The sequence below is a fragment of the Carassius carassius genome, chromosome 30 (genome assembly GCF_963082965.1).
Source record: "Carassius carassius chromosome 30, fCarCar2.1, whole genome shotgun sequence".
Classification (NCBI taxonomy): domain Eukaryota; kingdom Metazoa; phylum Chordata; class Actinopteri; order Cypriniformes; family Cyprinidae; genus Carassius; species Carassius carassius.
This window is the reverse complement of record NC_081784.1, coordinates 2,986,453-3,009,612: the sequence shown is the minus strand read 5'-3', so window position 1 is coordinate 3,009,612 and position 23,160 is coordinate 2,986,453. Positions and strand designations below refer to the sequence as shown.

Sequence of the window (23,160 nt, the reverse complement as noted above, 5' to 3'; positions counted from 1 at the left end):
CCACTCAAAAAGATGAAAAACATTCCCTGGAAAACCCCTTCAGGCGCTCAATACTCAGTTTCTGTCCCAGTAAGGTTCTTTACTCACCCTGTTAGAGGAGAACAAACGCTTACTTTATATTTTTATACTGCAAATACTTCATTTTTTCGTCCACTGGCACTTTATTTTTTATTTTTTTGCTTGCAAACAGTAGTTCCTGGAATTAAATCTCCAAGCTAGGAGTTTAAAATTCAAGTCCAGCCAAAATTCTAAATCAGCACAAATGGTCCTCTAGGGTAAACAATAATCTGGTTCTGTACACTTGTGTACATCATATTTAGCAAATGCAAAAGATATTTACTCATTTAATGAGCAAGAGAAAAAACTAAGAAAACAGTGTTGAGATAACAAACAGCAATAAACAGTTCATAATAAAAGCTTTTAGCTGCTCAATTAAGCACGACAAAACACTGTAGAGAAGCAGTCACAACAGTTGGGCTCTTTTCATTCAAGACAATCCAAACATCCGCTCTTTACCGTATATAAACACACTCCTTCCCCCAACCTGTTCTTACTCCATTAATCTATCCTCTAACTCGATTAACACTTCCATCAAGCGGCATCAGGCCTTCTCAAATCTCAGTCAGCCGTGCCTAAGGTTCACCAGCACACTGCTTCAGAGCAAGATCTGTCCCGGGGTCAAAGGTAATTAATCAGACTTTCTCTGGAATGAGACAGTCAGAGCTGACCAAAGAGGTTTCTGACACCCCGGCACGCTCCTCAAAGAAGAGGAAGCCTCCAACAGAAACACGTTTCTGCAACACATTAAAACTAATTATTGGAACTTGTCTGTGCTTATGTACACTACCGTTCAAGAGTTTGGAATATAAAGAAGTCTCTTTTTCTCACCATTTTTAAATATAATAAAAATAAGAATATTGTGAAATATTATTGCAATTTAAATGAACTGTTTTCTATTTGAATACATTTTAAAATGTAATTTATTCTTGTGATGCAAAGCTGATTTTCAGCATCATTTCTCCAGTTTTCAGTGTCACATGATCTTCCGAAATCATTCTGCTATGCTGATTTGCTGGTCAAGAAACATTTCTGATTATGATCACTGTTGAAAACAGTTCAAATACTGTACATGCAGGCATGGTGACCTCTTTCAAATTCACTGAAAAATCTTGAATATTCAAAACTTTTTGCCAGCAATGTAACCCTAACTACACATTATGATATAAATATCCATTCACCAAGCAAGTAACATTAATTCAGCAACCGCTCTGACAGGCACAGCAAGTCATTTGTTAAGACTGATTCAAAAATGTTTATTTTTCTCCAAAAACTCCAAACTCACAAATCAGATAAATTATTTATGTTTATTTTGCTGTGGTGCTGTAGGTTCAGCCTAGACTTTCAATCCTGAAGATTAAATTTGAAAAACAAATCAGAGCAGTGTAAATGAAGCCAAATAAGTCAAATAAAATCAAGAGTTTTACTCATTACTCATCACATAAATACAATTATTGACATGACCTGAATCCTGACGGTCAGGAGAAGCTCATAAGGTCAGTATGATACTCTGTCTCTCCACATAAGCTCTTGATAGACAGATCCAGACAAACACAATGCAGCCCTTATCAAGCAGTAACCCCACGAATGAAGAGTTCAAACAGTATGTGAGTAAACATACTCTGCAGATACCTTCATCCTCTGCCTTGACTCTGTACTGTTCTCCTCCAATCACAGAGGCCCCTGACAGAATGTTTTTCTTTCAACTCTGAACTCACACAAAATTCAGTAAATCAGGTGTTGCTTGAGGACTGCAGAGGATGAAAGATTTGTTAGATCAGGACAAAGACATTTATGTCAGATAGACCACCAGTACTATATCACATATCAGCTAAAATGAGAAAAACTAATATGATCCACAAACTGTGTGTTTTTGGGTTAGATTCACACTGCTTTGTGTAGATGATAATAAAAAAATGAAAGGAACACTCCACTATTTAAGGAAAAAGGCATAAAGGCATCATTTTCCAACTCTCCTAGAGTTAAACAGTTGAGTTTTACCGTTTTCGAATCCGTTGAGCCGATCTCTGGGTCTGGTGGTAGCACTTTTAGCTTAGCTTAGCATAGATCATTGAATCCGATTAGACCGTTAGCATCTCGCTCAAAAATGACCAAAGGAACTTTGCTGCCATACCATGTGTACAGCAGGCACAGTGATATTACACAACACCTGAAAATAGTCCCCAGCTAGTCTGTGTAGTTGCTGGGGACTATTTTCAGGCTCTGCATAATATCACTGCGATATCGGCCGAGAAAATCGCAACTTTTCATTTTCCATCAGTCTTAGTACACGATGTGACTACAGAAGAGTCAAGTTTTAAATAGGAAAAATATTGAAACTCTTTGGTCATTTTTGAGTATGATGCTTACGTGTTTAAGTGATAGAGGTTTGAGTGAGCACAATTTTATTTTGGGGTGAATCATCTCTTTGAGAGCTATGAGCGACCTTATCCTTATCCTTAACCTTGAAATAACCTCAGTGATTAATTAAAGATTCTTCACAGTTTTCGAAAGAGTGCACAGAGTTTATAACAGCCATTTCTACATTAGATTCCTAATGTGGCTCCGATGTGGCTTCGACAGAATCCAAACATCGACCTCGTGGCCAACCATCAGACCACTGGCCTTGAGCTCTGCTGAGAAACAGGCCTGAAATAGTTGGTCTGTCTGGCCAAGAACAACAGGTCATGTAGGACTGGAGGCACCACAAGAACGATTTAAAAACACTGGGGAAATGAAGGCCCACGTCTGGTTGCCAGTCAGCACAGAGGTAGGTAAAACAATACCAAGGGCCTCCCAAGCTCTGCAATCAAACCAGCATGAAATGTGTGGGAAGCCATGAAGGTAACAATGAGGTTATTCTTATTGGCATCATTCAAAAAAAAAAAAAATTATAGACTGTAGAATATTTCCTATGCATACCCTACGCAGTTTTGACTTATATATATATATAGAGAGAGATGTCTCTTTATCTCTCTGTCTGACTCTCTTTTATGTTCATCTTGGTTTTGTCCAAACCAGCCACACTACGACAATTGACAAGCAATATTTGATTGGTTGCTCGATTTAAGAGCCCTTCCTACAATGAATCTCAATGCTCCCAAATTCTGCCTTGTGTAACTTGGTCATGTTAGACGCCATGATTAAATTGACACATATGTTGTGAAAATCAGATTGTACTTTGGAAGGCAGTTCAATCTACTGAACAGACTGTACTATTTATGTCAAATAAAATATGGTGTCTACTTCTTTTAAGGCCTGATTGGCTGCAGTTTTGATGCTTCAAGCAACATCTGACTATTACTTGGACACTGGCACTGTGACTGCTTAGTAAACTCTGTAACACCATATTTAGCGGACAAATTAGATCTCTACCATACATGACACTTCCATGAGGATCATAGAGCTTTGTCACCCTCTTCATCAACAGCTTCAGATACGAGTTCAAAAATCTCTGTGAGGATCTGCTGACCGTGAGCTTAATCTTTCTTGACCCTTACCTCAGCCCTGTTCCAGAGCGCTCCATTTAACGTCCAAACGATCAGCTCTAACTTAAATATTTACACACAAGAGAAGTACAGGCACAATTACGCTTGCCCCAGTGTGTTTACAGGGCTGACAGGGTCAAATGTGAAGACAGATGAACCTGATGACAAGGAAAGTGTACTAAACGCCATGATAATATGGATGAGATCAAAATACTATTGTTACATATATGGAAAAGTTTAGCCAGTATTTATGTTGCTAATGTTGTTATAACCCATATATATAATTCTTTACAAAAAAAAAAAAAGTTATCATATGCCTTTCACTTTTTTTTCTTCCTTTTTTGAACTAGTTGTATTCAAAATATAACTGTGACAGTAGACTTTTGCTGTTAAATTTATAAATATTTCTATTTCAAACAAATGCTGTTCTTTTAAATTTATATTTCGAAACCCAAATATTTTTACCACGGTTTCAACAAAAATATAGTAATAATATCTCACAATATTTTATAGTTTTTACTGTATTTTGATCAAATAACTGCAGCTTAGCCGAGCATAAAAGACTTGTTTCAAAAACATTTACCACAAACCTTTGAATGGTAGGGTATATGTAAAAGTGTTTGTGTTTATGAGCTCAATGGGAGAAATAACAGCATACAAGTAAGCAACATCAGGGCGAGTAAATAATGCCAGATTGTTCATTTTTAGGTCAGCTACTCTTTTAACATTATGTTCAGAAGGGACGTCTGACATAAAACAGACATGAGGGTATAGATGGATAAAGATCACAATGAGAAGGAAAAATAACTGCATTGTGGTGTGTCCAGGATGGCGTCCCAAAAGCAATGCTCCCTTCAGCCTCCGCCTGTATCATGCAGTATAAATATGAATTCACAATGTTAAAAGAATAACAGAAATGTCTCTAGAAACCCTCTAGAAAAACAGATCTTTGTGTCAGGAGAGCACACACACCCCTACACCTCTGCTGTGGCACGTCCTGATTACACTGGGTAACACACACAACCGAGACTCCTCTCAGATTACATAAAAAACGGTGCTTGAAGTCAGACACATATTTAAATTCAATAACACTGTCTGTCATAAGCAGACCTAGACGGCATTTTTACACAAATTTAATTTGGGGGAAATCTGAGGAATTTTGTCACATGAACACAGAATGTCCAGAGCTTTGAATGGCGGCTGTTTCTGAGATTCTGAGAAAATAATTTCTGAGTTTTATAGACTTGATCATGAGGCACTTAACATACTATATACGTCAGTTCTTACTTAATCTATTTACTATATAAGTAAAAATTACCTTTTTAATCTTTCATGAAATGCATTAAACTGCTCTGCCTCTGCATTGCCATTGCTTTTCCCACATATTTTTCAATCTCTCTGACGCCAACCTTTCATGACCAAAACATTTAGATTACGGTAAACACTATAAAAGAGTAAACTCTATACAGATAAATCTACACATCTCACCAAACAAAAAATCTGGACACACTTAACTGAAATTGTGTCTTGTGATCTTAAAAATCTTAAGATCAATCCTATGTTCAAATATTTGTAAAAAAAAAAAAAAAAAAAAAAAATATATATATATATATATATATATATATATATATATATTTCAAACTGATGTTGGAAACAATGGAATAATATAAGCGAAGAACTGCAAACGTCTTTTGAGTATTTGCAGTGTGAAATTAAAAAGAAAAAATATACTTTTCACTTACAGAACCTAAATCCAATTTGAGAATAGATTATATAAATAAAAATTTTAATTTTAATAATTTATTATTATTTCTATTAATTACAAACAGTCAAGGTGAAATTAATGCTTATTTTAGTCTTAAAACAGAACATTAATAATAATGATAATAATAATATTAATATGTATATATATATATATATATATATATATATATATATATATATATATATATATATATATATATATATTAATATTAATATTATTATTATCATTATTATATATAAATAAAATACATGTTTGTATATGTTGGACTGTGTGCTGTCTTAAAAAAACCCCAGTAATTCAATGATATTAAAACAAATGATCACCTTTGATAGTTTACAGATCATTCTTAAACATATATAAACCTATATTTTAAATGGATGTTGGAGTTGGAGCAGATCATTGAAAAAAACAAAAACAAAAAAAAACACCATCAACAAATGTCCAGCATGCATATTACTCTTTCAGGATGCATTTTCATGAAGTTGTAGTTCAAATATGAAGTATTCTTTTGGTCGCTGCATCATTTCATACTTCCATTTGTGTTATTACATCGTTTGCATGACTTTACTTTTATTCAAAAAAGTTAAAAACAGTAATAATAAACACGGAGAAGGTGTGTCTTAACTTTTGACTCCTATAGTGTACAAAAATGACAAATCTGAGAAAAAGAAGAAGAGCATAAGCGTTTTCCCTCCCTCTATGGTCCAGCCATGGCGTCTGCTTGTCAGTACTAACATTATTATATTTATTATTATTATCATTGTCATCAAGCCCACAGTTCTGGGCCGTGACCACAACACTGACCCCACTTGACCTTCCGCAGCAGAATCCTGGAAGCTCTCCATGCCTGGATCCAGTCCTGTTATTTCCACACATGCTTCAAAGGACCAATGCAGAACTGAGAACTATAAACACAGTTGACGGTTTACAAATTGAGCTCCAACCAAATGGCATCCAAGGAGCGATTTGTCAAATGGCTACTGTTATTAAGCTGATATTGCGTAATTACAGTCATGGGAAATGCTGTTACATATTTATTTTCCTACCAACTCCACCAATGTGTCAAACTGATTAGTAAGTCTGATATTAAAGGTTCATGATGTGGTCAAATGGAGTGGTTCCCGAAACTTACATGCGGTGATTGATTTCAATCAGATTTCACTCAAAAAATAAAAAATAAAAATCATGATCTGGATTCAAACATAAAAGACGTCTCATTTCTAAATGATGGCGATTCACGTGCATGCAAATGAGCGTGCGCAATTACCTGCATCTCTGGACGGAATCAGTGCAAGATCTATATGAAGTGAAATAGCTTCAGCGTTACTAATGTGATGTGTTGACGGTCGACTGATGCTTGTAAAGTGGCGCTCAAAGTTAAATTAATTTCAACACCCTGTTTAATACATTAATGAATCTGAGTTTTAAGTGTCGTCACTGATTGAAGGGTTAAATGATAACAGTCCTATGCCGCCTTAACAATGTAACTGCGCAGACTGACAGCCTTGACCTAATAGAAACACGGTAGCTGCAGGTCGGAGTAATGGGTGTAACAGAAACAAAACACTAACCAATAAGAAAGACCTTTATCCACACCCACTATATTTTGCCACGCCCACTGCTCCAGCCTGTAGTTACAACTACTAGACGGCACTTTTTTTAAATGAGTGCAATAAATGTTCTGGTTGAAAAAATGAGAATCGTGTGAGAGAATCGTGATGTCAGTTCCCATGGAGAATAATCATGATTTACATTTCAGCGAGAATCATGCAGCCCTACCCGGGGTCCAGTAACCTGCTGTAATTTTGACACTAAACAGACTGCATTTGATAAGCCCAGTCAGCTGTGTTAGGCGAAGGATGGCTGAACTTTCTCGAGAGGTCCTGTCAGAGTGGCTCTGGAGAAGACAAGAGCTGCCAATGTCTTCAACTACAGGATCTTTCTGAACATGCACAGTAGAAAAGGTGAGCTAGTGGATGAATCTCACAATATTTCAATATGTAAATTATTAATTATTATTAAAAATAAATTAATTAATTGTAATTGTGATTTATAATTATTTAAATTATAATAGTAATAATAAAATTAATAATAATACATTTTATTACTTAAAAATCTTATCTTTAAAAAACACATACATTTACATAAATACAAATAAACTATTGATGTTGGTATTTATTGGATTACCTATATGCAGTTTTTAATGAAATGGTTTTTAATAAAAATTTGTTAAAACAAATGAGTGAAGAGACCTTCAAAAGTAAAGCAATGGATGAGTCACAGTTCTGACAGTTAGCTGAGAAAATGTGCTTAGCTGTCATTAAAAGTGCAAAACCTTAAAAAAAGTGACAATTTTAACAAAACAAAAAAAAGTTTAATTTATGCAAAATATTCTGGGTGCGAAGAGTGACTTGAACCTTTTCATTTAATGCACAATGTGAGTGTATTTGCTAGGTCATGGGTTTTAAAATGATTGAAGGCTCACCTTCATGGGCGTTCTCACTGAGACGAGAGTAGGCAGAGATCTCGAGGCGGGGAATACATCTCTCGATGGACACCCAAGTGTAGGTTTCAGGGCACAGGAGGTCTGAAGGCTGGTACTGCCCCTATAAATGCAAAAACAAGTGAAAGTGCTTGGTCAGGGTCCTGGTATGTCAAATGCTGTATATTTGCTGTAAAAGCAGGAGAGAGAAAGAGGAGTAAAGCACATGGCCTCCTGGGCCTTGAGTTGAGTGTGTTTTAGGAGGCTGCAGATAGTCATACAGAGCCAAACAAACACACACACACCATTGTGACCGCAGTGTAAACAAGCAAACACCTCAGCGCAGATTTCTGCATCGCTTCAAATGCAAAAGTTCAGTGACACGCTGCACATACGGACACGCACACGCACGCTAAAGCCCACACAGATTATGTGGGTTTAGTTCAGCATTTGGTCAAACGAGAAGCAGCCTTGTTAAAGTCCCACCATTACTGACAGGATTCGTCTGTCATTATCCTGCAGTGGAAACTATGTGTCCTGTTTTTACAAGACGGACAACACGGTAACGAGGGACCCTGTGGAACGTGTAAATAAAAGGCATTTTGTGGGACAGCTAATGTTGGGTGAGTACTCATGAGGGAAAGGTTTTCACACTCGTGTTCATCACTCTGTCATCAGCGGACTATATGGAGAGCCCTAAAGAGTGAGGGGACTTATTCAGAGCAGACCGATGACAAGCAAGCGAGGGTCACTGGATTTAAAGGCCTCACTGAGAAATGCAAGAGAATCTGAATTTTTGAGCCTACGGACTGATGTGTGCACGATGTGTGTGATGTATAAAAGAAAAGAGAAACACAAGCTCCACTAATGCATAAAAAAGGGTGGAATTACAACATACACAAACACAAAAGTAAAGTAATTCTACAGGAGTACAAAACAAAAAACTTCAAAAAAAAGTTTTTTTTTCTTTCTGTTTTGATATAAAAAAAGCTGTGAAGGTAAGCAGAGGTTAGTCAAGCATAATGGTCTTTTACAGAAAATTCTTAAAGGTACAGTAGCAAAAACAGTCTAATGCTAGATCACAACTTTTCTGGTGGAAGAAACTTCACAATGGACTTCAGGGAAAAGGAATAAAATGCTACAAAAGTGCAGATTATGACCCCTTTAGAGTAAAGCATGTGCTACTGATATTCGGATATGCTTAAGTTAAACGTCACACTCCACAGCCTTTAAATGTGCAGCTTACGATCATGCTCTGGAAAGGAATCTTGGCTGCTGGTACATGCAAGAGCCTGTAAAGAGATTTTGCAAAGATGCAACTTCCATTATTGGGGAAACCAGGAAGTAACCAGAACAAACAGATGATACATTCAATAAGCCAAACTTAAAACGAGAAACAGTTCAAAAAGTGAGAGAAAGAAAGAAAGAAAGAAAGAAAGAAAGAAAGAAAGAAAGAAAGAAAGAAAGAAAGAAAGAAAGAAACATCTTAGAGACTGCAGGAAAAAAATATATAAATAATATTTTTTATGACACACACACACACACACAAACACACACACACACAATAAGTCATAAAAAAAAATTGTTATTGATCATCAGCCAATTAAATAAAATTAATAAAAGATCAAATGAAAAAGAACACAACAAAACAAAATATTTTACTTATTTATTAATAAACCACATTGAAGAACAAAATTATATATATATATCAAATAAAAATAATTTAAACAAAATTAATTAAAAGCTTTATCTCCATAACAGACAATTGCACATAATGGAATTATGGAATTAAGGAATTATTCATTTATTTAATATGTAAGAGAAGAGTAGGAGCACATAAAGATCACTTTTTGTTATCATACGGATGCTGGTATGACTGAGTGCTTCCAGTTCCTTAATTTAGGAAACAACAAAAACATTTCAACATTTCCTTGAACTCTGTTCTAAATCTGTTTTTTTTTTTTTTTTTTTTACATGAACATATCTTGGTTAATTCTGACCCCATTTGTGATTTTTTTTTTACTAATTCATTACACACTACACTGCTCACATCATATGTTAGTTTTCGAGTGCAACTAGTAAAGACAATATAGACGGTAACATGCAACAGAAAGTCACGTAATGGCTTTGTTTCACGATACATGCGATACCTCATCATAACTCCAGATCACATTTCTGGAAAAATATTTCTTTTACCGTAGTGCAGGAAACACTGCAGTTAGCACATACTTACAGAAGCCTGTGATCTCGGGGGAGTCCGAACGGTTCATGCAGAAGACACTTGGATAAAGGCTGTCAAAGAGTTAAGACGAGAGAGAGATGGAGTCTGGCTGGTCATTAGCTCTGCGTCTGTTCCACTTCCCTGACGGCTCTGTTGGCCACACGTCTCGAGGCTGAGCTCACCGCCGCACCAAAGGCCTTCTCTCCTCATCTCTCTAAGATCTGCTGTTTGCACGCTAGTGCTTGCTCTAAAGAGAACCAAAGTTTAACCAGCTCCTTGCTTTTAAAATTAGTGATGAGATTTTTCAGAAATTAAATAATTATGTGTCAGATTTCAAGTTCTAAAAGTTTGAATTTAATGTGTCTAGCAACTTTGTGATGTCTCTTAAGCTGAGCTCAGACTGCACGATTTTCAAAGTAGTCGGGTCACCGTTCTTTTCACACTGCATGACTATCTTGTCCAGCATTCAGTCACTGCTGTGTTCACACTGCACGATGGATCGGCGGCAGAAGGTTTCACACTGCATGACTTTACAATAGGAAGAATCGCAGACAACTCCGTCTGGCATGCAAACTACGTTTCACAACCAAACACCCACGAGATGTGACAAGGAAACAACGCGATATCACACGTGCAAGACCGGAGTTCTCACGTGAGACTGGGATAGCTCAGATGAAACCTCAAACAGACACTGGTACTCCTGCCAAATTTCTACTAATTTTTCTTCCATTTCTTGGGTCCAAATAGACCAAGAAGAAAGCCTTTTTCTGAAACGAAGCCATGCTTGCTGATATTATGGTCTATAACTCCTCCCCGAACCCCCGCTGCTCTGCGACTCGTTGGCGATTCTCTCAGCTCGCGTCTTTGCTCATTCACACTGCGTTATTGTCACTCGTGTGGATGAGCACCAATTTGCCTGTGATTTCGGGCATTTGTCGGCGATTTCTCAAAACCTGTCGGTGAGCCAAAAACTGGGCTAAAATCGTGGAGTCTGAACTTGGCTTTAAAGGAATGGTTCATAAATGTTGAGATTTTGTGATTCTTGAGATTCTGTCAAACTTTTCCTTACAATGAAAATGAATGAGAACTGGAGCAATACAATTTCAGTAATGCAAAAACAGTTCCCAGTTCACGTGCCAGTGGGAACGAGGGTGGATGTCAGTGCAAAATTCAAAGGATGTTTATAATGCTTATTATTGCTTAATTATACAGAATATATGCTACTGTTCAAAGGTTTGGAGTTTGTAAGATTTTTGAATGTTTTTAAAAGAAGGTTCTTCTGCTCACCAAGGCTGCATTTATTTGATCAAAAATACAGTAAAAAACTATAATATTGCAAAATATTATTACAATGTAAAATAGCTGTTTACTATTTGAATATATTGTAAAATGTAATTTATTCCTGTGACAAAAAGCTGTATTTTCAGCATCATTACTCCAGTCTTCAGAGTCACATGATCTTCAGAAATCCCTCTAACATGCTGACTTGAAGAAAAAAACTACTTTTTTTATTTTTTTTTGATTCTTTGACGAGTAGACAGCAGTGTTCGTTTGAAACAGAAATCTTTTCTAACTTTATACTGTAAACGTCTTTACTGTCACTTTTGGTTATTTTAATGAATTCTTGCTGAATAAAAGTATTACTTTTTTCAAACCTCAAACTTTTGAATGAGAAGAACAAAGAAGAAAGAAAAAATCATACAGGTTTAGACTGACAAGGTGAGAAATGGTTTTCATTTTCAGGTGAACTATTACTTAAAACACATCCTTTGGATTCAGTTTTTCTGTGAGGTCTGATCTGTACTCCTGCATACATTTACACAGACGGGAAATATTGAATCACGCTTTGAGTGCTGATTCTCATGTACAGCTGAGAGAGAATGACAACACCGCTCATGTTTTTATTGCATATTTTATTACAGTATTCTGTCTGATCTGTGGAACAATGCAGATGTTCCATAAACCACTAACAGAACTGGATGTCAGGAAAATCATAGTGTTTCCAAATCTTTTGTGAATCCATTCTTGCTATCTCCTGGTAACTTGATCTAGCCGACGCCTGTATCTAAAATGAAAGCAGAGGGTATCATGGGATGCTGAAGACTAAAAAACAACAAAAACAGCCAAACGTGCAAAAATAACCACGTGGAGCAGATTTTCCCCCCTTTGCATTCATAAATCCATCAGTTTTGCTAGCTCAGCACACTGCTATCAGAAGAGGATGTGATAGCACAGACTGAAGGCCAGGTAAGGGGGAAAAGCAGCAAGAAACGACATGCTCACTGTCCCACTCCTTCCAGCTGATCTAAAGCCACTCTTGTCTTAAGTAAGCCATGACGGCTGAAAGGATCAATTGAAATCAGTTTAATCCGTGTGTTTCTGTCTGCATTTCTCACTCCCCAACGTTTGTTTAAAAGAATGGCACGGTGAACACAGCGCCATCCGTCTTCAAGTCCTCCTGCCAACCTGCTTTCACACGACAATGAAGGTAATGTTGACAGACGGCCCGCACTCGCTAAGGCTCACTGACATCACCATAGTGAGGAGTGAGGAAAACAGAGGACAAAGAAAAGAAAATAAGAACTGTTTGAGAAGCACCTTTCGTCACATTGCATGAATAGCTGTTTTAAAAGAATACACAATAATAAATCAAAGATCAAATCAGAAAGCTCCAACAACACACACATGGATGTGGCTAGGACACAAATCCAATCAAGCTGAAGAAGAAACATGGATATGCAGGTATGTTTTGGTTTAAATTAGCAATCCAATTTCATATTTTTTAGAATTCTCTGCTATAGTCAAAGTAGGTTTAAATTAGAAACAGATAAATGTTTTCCGACATTAAAAAGTCATTTATAGTTTTTTTATTAATTCTTTTACTGTATATTATAATGTTTTGGTGAGACTATCTGTAATCACTCAAACATAAAAAAGATGCACAATACAAAAAAACTAAAAATAAATGATCACTGTATTATTGCCAATAATATCTGTGCACCCTTTGTTTATTTTACTGTGATGATCTAGTTGCTCAAGAGATGCTATTATATATTTCAAATTAATTCCTAAATTAGTAACACTTTTTAGCATGCATACTACTAGCATATTGGCTGTTTATTAGTACTTATAAAGCACATATTAATGCTTTACTCCATGACCATATTCTAGATCCCTTAATCCGACCCATACCTAAACTTAACTGATACCTTATTAACTATTAATAAGCAGTAAATTAGAAGTTTATTGAGGCAAAAGTTATAGTTAATAGTTAGTTAATAGTGAAAATTGGTCTTCTAAAGTGTGACTAAATTTGAATTGAGGAAGCAAAAAGGAAGCAGAACTGATAATTTGAAAAAAAATATATATATAATTAAAACCTAAAATGCATGTATCTGCAAAAAAGTTGACGTCTGTCAAGAAAAATCTTGAATGTAGGCTTTTATTTTAAAAGTCTAGTTTGTGTTCAACAGCATTCATGGTAAAGCTCCAAACGAACAAAAATAATAACTTTAAAACACGTAAAAAAAATAAAATAAATAAATAAAATAAAGACACTCAAACTAACCTAAAACCAAAAAGGATGGATTTTAAATATGGCCAGAAAACAGAGTATTTGTTAGAGTATTTATTTTTTATCCTAAGGTTAATCCACTGTACAGGTTAAATGCTCAAAAGATATTACATAAACTGAAAACACTAATTTTAACAATGTTGGTCTTGTGTTTTATATGAGAGGGAGGTAAAGTTCTGACAAATGCATATATATATATATATATATATATACACATTTGCTTCATTTTAATTTGCTGTAAAAACCTCCACCCCTCTGACTGGGGTACGCTGCAGGGTCCATACCTGAGAAAAGCAGTTAATCAGGGGCATAAATCCTCGACTTCACTGCTAGCTAGGAATCTCTGTGAAAGACAACACCTCGACTCTCGCTCTGGGGAGTGAAGATGTCTGCACAAGCTGATCTGGGAGAGCAATCTTTACCTTAAAGTCAACTATGACCTACAAAAAAATGGTTTACACATCATAAAAATGCTTTAAGTTAATCTACTCTAACAGCTTTTATACATCTGATCTGTAATCAAATAACTTCATGTAAAAAAAAAAAAAAGTTAATGTTATTAATCTCAAAGTTTAAATTCTAGTCGAACCAAAAATTTGAGGATTCATTATTGAGTTTATGGATTTACTTGCAAATTTTACAATTGTAGATCAATTAGCTGTTCTTTTAAAAAATCGGTGAAATTTGCTATGGTCACTTATAAGATCCAGATCAAAACCACAAACTGGGTCTTATAGGCCATCGTAGGCCACGAAGGGAACCCAAACCCTTCCACTGAGAGCCAATGGGGTCTAAATAGAAGCAGGATGTCGACTTTTCACCATTCACCATGATTTCATGCACATCTGGGGCCTATTTCCTCTGTAGAGGTCCATTTCATTTTTTAGAAGTATTCATAGGCACCTACAGGCTGAGAAGACTCAATGAGAGGAACTAGATATTTAGACTTTCTGATGAAAATGTGAATGGTGTTAGACCATGCAAAAGTCAAAGCCACACATGCTAGGGTGTCTGAAACCTCTAACCCTGAGTATGAGGAATAGTAACAGTGGCCCACACAGTAAAAGATAGAATTGTGTGCACTGCAGTCATGAATTCTAACTGCAACCTGTCTAAACATTTACCATGCTGTCCACATTCCCTCCTGCTCCATGCTGTCCCTAACAATGCCTGGCCTATCCCTTCTGACATAACAAGGACAGGCCTGTGCTTTGACAGACACAAGTGCACACTTGCTTTCACCCACTACTATCTTATCTTGGCTTTGAGACACACACAAAGAGCAAACACAGTTTGTGCCTATTGTTTAAATTGCAGGTTACACACACAATTGACGAGTACAGATGAAATACAGGCAAAAAGTGCTAAAGAGGCGGGATTCAGATCAGGAACATGCTCTACGCAAGTATGCAAACACAGACCTGTGGTTTTGCATGACAGCCAAAGGGGGCGATAGAGTTGCTTTCATTTATCCATGCAATAAAACCATGTCTTATTAATTAGGTATAAGCTACAAACATGTGAATGGTTTAATGCCTCTTGCATTGAGAAAGAAATGTGCAGTTTTTTTCTATGACATATAATACATCAGTAACACCCTACTCGTGATTTTTAAGCTTTTGTCTTGAAAAAGTGAACTAAATGGGACTACAGAAGTTGTCGGGGACATTAAACATCACAACAAACAGGAAACTTATTTTCTGCAATAATCCAAAAACTAATGGATAAATCCTACTGTCTTTTTGTCAGGGGAACCGGGGTGATGCTAACTTTCAGACGGGACTATAACAAAATCATCCTTGCAGCACTATTGATTTAGGCTGGAAGATCTGTCTAGCACTAAAAAAAGGGAGGGCTGACCTGGACTAAGACCTGATGCTTTCCTATAGGTCAGTTAAACAACGAGTGCATGTCTATACAAAGAAAACCCTTTTAGTTTTCCTCTAGTCATTTACTCTGGCATTCACGAACGCTGCACAGATGGCAAGACCGCCCTGTTAGAGCTGACATCAGGACAGACTTCACTGAATGACACGTGTAAACACACTTTCACACAAACAGCGGTCGGACAGGGCTTTGTAAATGAGCAGAAGAGAGGTGCGTGTGTAAATAAAGATCCCTCCCTCTCCTTACATACTACAGTATGGCATGCATACAGAGTACCACACAGCGGTCCTCAGGAGAGCATCAAACCGCATTCAGAATACAGATTTTTACACAAACCTGGAGTTGGGCGCGTCGTTTCGCCTCACTCAACACATTACCAGGGGACAGAATTCAAATAAACACAGTGTCCCGACTGCTAACTAATGCCTCCTCAGACATACACACACAAATACACTCTCACTTGTAGTGCCTGACCGGGCTGTGTATCAGGGGTTGGTGGATGACATCTTAATGATGGGAAAATATTTTTACAGGATCATGTTTCAGCAGGGCACCGATTTACAGGCGCAGCCTCCCGAGCCTCGTTTTATCTCTCTATCTTTCCTGCCGTTTATAGGCGAGCTGCTTAAGTGCTGCAGTCTTACAACCTTAACACTCACCTTCCTTAAGTGCTTTTCACTCCAGACATCTCTAATCTGGCTTATTAGATGAACACCCAAAAATAAAGCTTGTATGGAAATAAGCACCACATTTGTGCCAAATATATATATATATATATATTTGCATGATATATATTTGCCTAATTTTAAGTTTATGATCTAACAGGATTTTGGTGATAAAATACTTTGTATTTTGTTTGTATGGGGTGGAGTATCCCTTTAAAGGATCCTGAATTAAATTAATTTCTTAAAAAAAAAAAGAATCTTACTGACCCCAAACTTAAGAAAAAAAAAACAAAAACAAAAAAAACCACAGCAAAAACATCAGAATGTGAAAACAAAATTAGCATGCTTTATACAAATTACGTTAAGTACAAAACAAGACCTGCATGTTTCATTTCAATGCTCCTACAGGGGGAAAAAAGGCTGAAAATAGTCTAAGTTTTGTTCGCTTGGTTTCATGCTCTATATATCAAAGTGTGCTATACGTTATGTCTGTAGGCCTTGTCAAAGTGGCTGAATCCAAGGCTCTGAAAATAAACCGAGGGCGAGTTAATGGCAAGGCAAACACACTGCGCTGGCAGCTGGGCCACTCTAGCTATTTCACCCTGACATCAGATCTAAACTCTCATTTTCCAGCCCTTTGACCTTCACACCCCCCTCACCGAACACCCTTCCCCCACCATATATATCTGCACTCTTTCACTGCAGAGACTAAATCGCCTAACCCGACCTCTCAACTCTGACCCCGGGGGTCTGTCGTCATGTCAGCGCTGCTGATGGGGGAGCAGAGGAAAGTGCGCTGAACCAGGGCCTCAATGTAAACACATAAAACACACCACCTCTATTAACACACGGTGTCAACACACTAAACGAATATCCTGAATGTGGGTTATTAATTATTTAGGGATGCACAATATATCTGCAATTAGGCATGTTGCAATCATCTGAGAAAACGCAATCACTCTGCACTCAAAATTTCAAACTGCCATCCAAGTAAGTCAATTTTAGCAAATGCAACATGCATTTTAATGTCTTATGTGAACTCTCAAACGTCTCATCGACCCACATCACAGACCAACAAACCACACAAAGAGCAGCTACTGATGAATTCATGTCACACACACTCCTAAACAAAGCTTATTGTGCACTGCAACACAAAGCACCCTGGTTTTATATTACTATAAAATAATATTCATTTGGCTGGAGTCTATTAGAAAAAACACTATCAAAGAGAGCAAAAAAGGGAAATATATTAAAAACTTAACTAAAATAATATTATTCCTGTCATTCTACCCTTGTGCAGTATTTCTTTTCAAAGCCTTAAGGGAAATCAAAAATGCTCCACATTCACTATGAGTTTCTTTAGACTTTCTGAGGTGCAAGACTGAACTAGTTTACAATCCCTAGTCTGGAAGGGCAATCTTAGCAGTGTAAAGTATCAAAAAATGAATCTTGTTAAGAATTCTTCTGCTCACCAAGCCTGCATTTTTTTTTAAACAAAATGACAGATAAAACATAATATTGTGAAATATTATTAATGTTTATTCAAAATAAATATTTTCAATTTTCAATTTATTCCTGTGATTTCCAGCATCATTACTCCAGTCTTCAGTGTCACATGATCATTCAGAAATCATTTTAATATGCTGATTTGATCTCAAGAAACATTTCTGATTATTATAAATAGTGAGAAGAGTTTTCAGAAAAACATGACATGGATTCTTTCAGGATTCTTTGATGAATAGAAAGATCTAAAGAACATTGTTTATTTGAAACAGAAATCTTTTGTAACATTATGAATGTCAGGTTAATGGATCCTTGCTGAACCAAAGTGTACATTTCTTTGAAAGATTTTTAACAGTAGTGTATGCTACACACATGTGCTAAACATCTAAAAACAGATCAACTAGTGAGTAAAAATTGCATTGCCACAAAGATCAACACAGACAGAAAGAGTTTGCTAGATGTTTTTTTTTTTAAGTAATTGGAACAAGACCCTTGTACTGGCTTCAACCCATGTCAAAACTTACACCGTACAGAAGGGAGAGAGAAAAGAGAAGAATCAAACCCCAATTCAAACAAACTGTTCCCCTCATACGCCTCGCTGTTGGTGGTCTCAGTTGAACCAAATCAAAAAGCAACTTCTGTCAACTTGACCGCCAATGAAGGACTCTGGGAAGAGGGAAAAACAGGCAAATAGAGAGGACGCTGGTCTCATAAGTGTTACTTAAGAAGTGAGAGGTATAAAACAGTATAGTCAAGGTGATGCGGTGAGCAGGGCACGACTGGAACAGAGTAAAGAGGGGAACTGAGTTCATGAACAGATATTTTAAAGACACATTCAGCCAGCATTTCAGAAACGCTTCACCTAAAATTGAAAATGCTCATCAGCCTCACACTCTCCTAAACTTGCTTTTTGGATCTGTTTAAGCAAAAATAACATATTTGGGGTGAACTGTCCAAGCTGGCCAAGCTAGGTGTGCAATAAAAGGAGCTAAAACATTGGTGGTTTAGCATGTAGATCACGTATTTTGATATTTCAGTTCTATGCTAACATGTTCACACTTGCACATGCCTGTGGGAGAGACTTCGGACGGGCAGTGAGACCCCAATGCTGGAAGTTTTCTTTTTTTTCCCCCTGTCCTGACATGCACCACAATCACAAACCATCTCAACAGCATGTAACGAAAGTGCAGACCGCATTTCAACAGCTAACTGACAGCTCCACAGGGCCGTAGCTTATTAATGAAAGAAAAACAAGTGAAAGAGATTATGCTACAGAACAGAGAACGCTTCAAAGGCACTTTGATGGGGGGAAAAAAGGAGAAAGGGCAGAGCATGCCAAACTAAATGTGTGGTAATTGTTTATCTTTCTCTCAGACAACTTTCTTTCATTTCAACCCTCATTTCCTATCATTTCATTCAGCGCTTCAAGCTGCCGTGATGCTGTGGTTTACAGGACGAGCAATGGTTTGAAGTCCGTTTACATGATGAGGTTGAATGAGAAGGGCCGGGTTCTGCAAGCATACAGAATAAAAAGACTTCTGCTAGGACTGTGTCTCAAAACCTAGCAAGTGGCCTACCTAGACAGCATTGTTGGGCATTCAAACTCTAATTCAAAAATGCTGCCAGAAGGCAGTTCACTGGGTTTTTTTTTTGTAGGACCCGAGTTTAATCAAAGGTTAAACAAAAACTAAAGTGTGACCATGTGTGCAAGCACAAGCAATCATGTACAACACTAGAGGCGACAAGAGCGAGAGCAAGAAATGAGCATGTGTTCCCACCTGCCTCTGCATTCCTGAGGATTTATACAAGAGCAGGCAGAGCGAGATTCAGAAATACGTACAGCAAACAGGTCGAGGACTCCATTATAGAAATCTAGAGATTAGATTAGAAGGAGACTCTAAACACAATGTGTACAATCTCCAGGAGTCCCACTCCTTTTGATCACTGAATTTCCATGACTTCTGGCTAGATTTAAAGAAAGATGGACAGAATAATGGTTGTACTCACAAAGTCGGTGAAATATTTTTAGAGCTGAGCATAAAAATAAAAAAGAACTACAAAAATTTTCATAATTTAAGATTTTTTATTACATGAATTTTCAAGACCTAGAAATTGCAGCTTTTTCAGTTCTTCATAAAAGTGGGAACCCCGATTCCCAAAAGCAGTGCTAAAAACACTACCATTCAAAAGTTTAGGATCAGTGAGATGTTTATTGTTTTTGAAAGAAGTCTCTTCCTCTCATCAAGGCTGCATTTATTGAATAAAAAAAGAAAAAAAAAAGAAAATGGAACCGGTAGTATTGCGAGATATTGCTACAATTCTAAAAGAACCATTTTCTATTTGAATATACTGTAAAATGTAATTTATTTCAGTGATGTAAAGCTGAAATTTCAGCAACATAACTTCAGTCTTTAGCATCACATGATCTTTCAGAAATCATTCTTAGCCGATACACTGCTCAAGGAACATTTCTGATTATTAATGCTGAAAACAGATTTGCTGCTTAATATTTGTGTGCAAACCATAATACTTCTTTAATGATTCTTTGATGAACAGAAAGTTCAAAAGACCCTTAACATTTGAACTTTAGTATATACCAGCATTTTCACTTGCTCTGGCCAAAACAATGTTCTCATAAACTAAATCACCAATCTTTGTTTGAGATCAAAGAATTAAACCTTAAAATAAACAATAACTACATAGTTCACCTAAACTATTCTTTAATGTCACTGAAACACACTTTAACTCAAAGGAAAACTAAAACCGAGACTTGGGAACATGCTTGGTCTCAAAATGCAAAGAAAACAACGATAAATAAAATGTTGTGCAACATCGCAAGGCCCCACGCAAATTATGGGAAGTGGAAAACAGGGAAGCACTGACAAAAGTCAATAAATGTTAAAAACAAAAATGGTTCTAAGAATCACACATATAACAATGTGAAACATGAACAGATGTTGTCATCTATTTTGGTTTAGCATGCAACAAATACAGATTCTGCAATGCATGCATCAAGCTAATGCATGTTCTTTCAGCCCAATACAATTCAATACATTTGTCCCAGATTAGCAGATGAGAGGTTACAGTCAACCAAAGAAACATGTCACAGCAGGAAAACATGAGTGCAATCCCTCGACTACACTAGAGGGACTTTCACTGAAGTAGCAACTCTATACATAGCTATAAAAAACATACATGCCAAAAAAGGGTCCTTTCATAGGGGTCTTCCAGTTGCAAAATATAATTGAATGAAACACTCATGCTTTAAAAGACATATTAAACTCGCTGTACATTAGTAATTATTAAACATGCTTAACGGTGGCTCATTTGCATCAAAGTTGGCCTAAGCACAGTGCAAGCATTATCCATTTAACCCACTGAAAATCTTCAGGTTTCCGACATTAACTTAGCAGCAAGCGGCTCTTAAGACTAATGAAAAGCCTCTCCAAGATGACCGGCAGCCCAAACACAAACATACAAAGACCACCCCAATGCAGTTCTCAGACGCTTGTTTCCTTTGGCCTAGATGTGGAATTCACAGGAAGCTTTGAGAAACACCTGGTGGATGGAGTGGGAGGCAGAGGTAGGGATGGTGGAGGGGGGATGCATCTCCCGCCAGAACCCACAGACCTGCTCATTCCACCCCATTAGACACATTCAGAAGCTTGAAAGCTTGGGCAAAGTCGAGGGCCAAACAGCCATCAGCGGCTCAGGCACAGAATGGAGACGGCAGGGCCAGGAAGTCACGTCTCGGACTGGACGGCGGTCTGGCTCGACTGCAGTGAGAGGAAAAGAGCTTGCTGGCACTGGATAAAGCCTCCCGAAAAGACTCCAACCACTGCCTTTGTGACCAGTCAAGTTTAAACGGAGGCCAGTTAGAGTTCTTGGCATTTTGGTCTGCTCCAGTCATTCTTCCACAACAACTAAGTAATATATTCTGTATAAGTATCTTTATCTACAAAAAATAAATAAATAACTAACATGAAAAGTACATTACCATTCAAAAGTTTGGGGTCACCAAGTTTCATTAAAAATAACACTTTTATTCCGCAAGGATGCATTCGATTTATCAAACGCAACAGTAAAGAAATGTATAATATTACAAAATATTTCTAATTTAAATAAATGTTTTTTATTCAAATATATGCTTTATTATATTTACTGAATATTACAACTTCACATTCAAAGAATCCTGAAAAAAAAGAATCATGGTTTCCACAAAAATATTGGGCAGCACAACTGTTTTCAGCATTGATAATAATCAGAAATGTTTCTTGAGCAGCAAATCAGCATATTAGAATGATTTCTAAAGGATCATGTGACACTGAAGACTGGAAAAATGATGCTGAAAATTCAGCTTTGATCACAGGAATAAATTACATCTTAAAAATAATTTAAAAGAAAACAGTTATTTTACAATTTAAAAAAATATTTACAGTATCACTGTTTACTAATTCACTATAATAACTATAATACACTTCTGGTATCACGGGGATCACCATTGAAAAATGGAGGCAGAGAATAGGCCGATATTCCCAGCCAGCATTTAAAAAAAAGTTGTTGGCCATCTCTTAATCTTAGCAGCCGATGTGGAAAAGAATCCAGGATTTAAGATAATTCCTTGAGAAGTGTGTGGAGACAGTTGAGAAACTTGAGCATGAAAACGCTGAACTTCGGGAAAGGCATGACCGCATGGAAAATCAGAACACATGGTATTACCTTGTCTTTTATGGCATCCTTGGAGTCGGATCGAGAAACATGGTAAGAGTGAGAAAAAGTTGCAAGATCATGTTAAAGAATATTTTGATTTGGAACGATGTGGAACTCCCAACTGAGCGCACTCACCATGTTGTTGGTTCATTTCGACAGGTGGAAGGACAAGGAAGAGATTCTACAGAAGGCACGACAGAAATCATGGGTATGGTGTGAACAAAGTTAAAATGAAGATGACGGAATAAATGGGAGAATTCGGGTGTCAGAGGAGATATGCAGAGAACGCTGTTTTACTTTAATTGCAAAAGATATGTTCAAGGGTTAAAGTCTTTGTTAGTAGAAGAGAGCTACAACGCTTCTGGATATAACATGCAACTGGTGCGATCATTGTACCTTTTTAGATGATCAAGTCATCAGTTAGTTATAGAGAGAGATTAGTTAAAGAGAATTAAAAGATTTTTCTGTGCTCTTTTGCAGTTACAATTAATTATGACTGGGGCTTTTAAGATTCAGAAAGATGCAAAAACATCATAAAACCAGTTTATTCAACTCTTCTATAGTCATACAATCACTTTGTGTGATAGACAGATCAATAATGTAGACATCAGTCACTGAAAATCTGCCCTAGATTTTCTTGGCAAATCACTCTTTTGTATCTTATAAAAGAATCAGTTCATTGTTCATTCAATGATTCATATATGATTGTTTATCATTTAACTCAATGATCCAGGCGCAACTCATTAGCTACGTTTCCATGCACGTAAATAAATAATTTCATCATCATTATCACTCAAAAGCCTTCATG

General features: G+C 36.9%; 1 protein-coding gene across 3 annotated transcripts in view; it reads right to left on the bottom strand.

The window, feature by feature from the left end:
• Positions 1 to 23,160, bottom strand: part of LOC132110413 (arginyl-tRNA--protein transferase 1-like) — an 86,845-nt gene that overhangs the window by 2,927 nt on the left and 60,758 nt on the right. For all 3 annotated transcript variants that reach the window (XM_059516988.1, XM_059516986.1, XM_059516987.1), the window contains exon 11: positions 7,796 to 7,916. In XM_059516988.1, the coding sequence (XP_059372971.1) occupies positions 7,796 to 7,916 (121 nt within the window). The remainder of the gene's footprint in view (positions 1 to 7,795; positions 7,917 to 23,160) is intronic.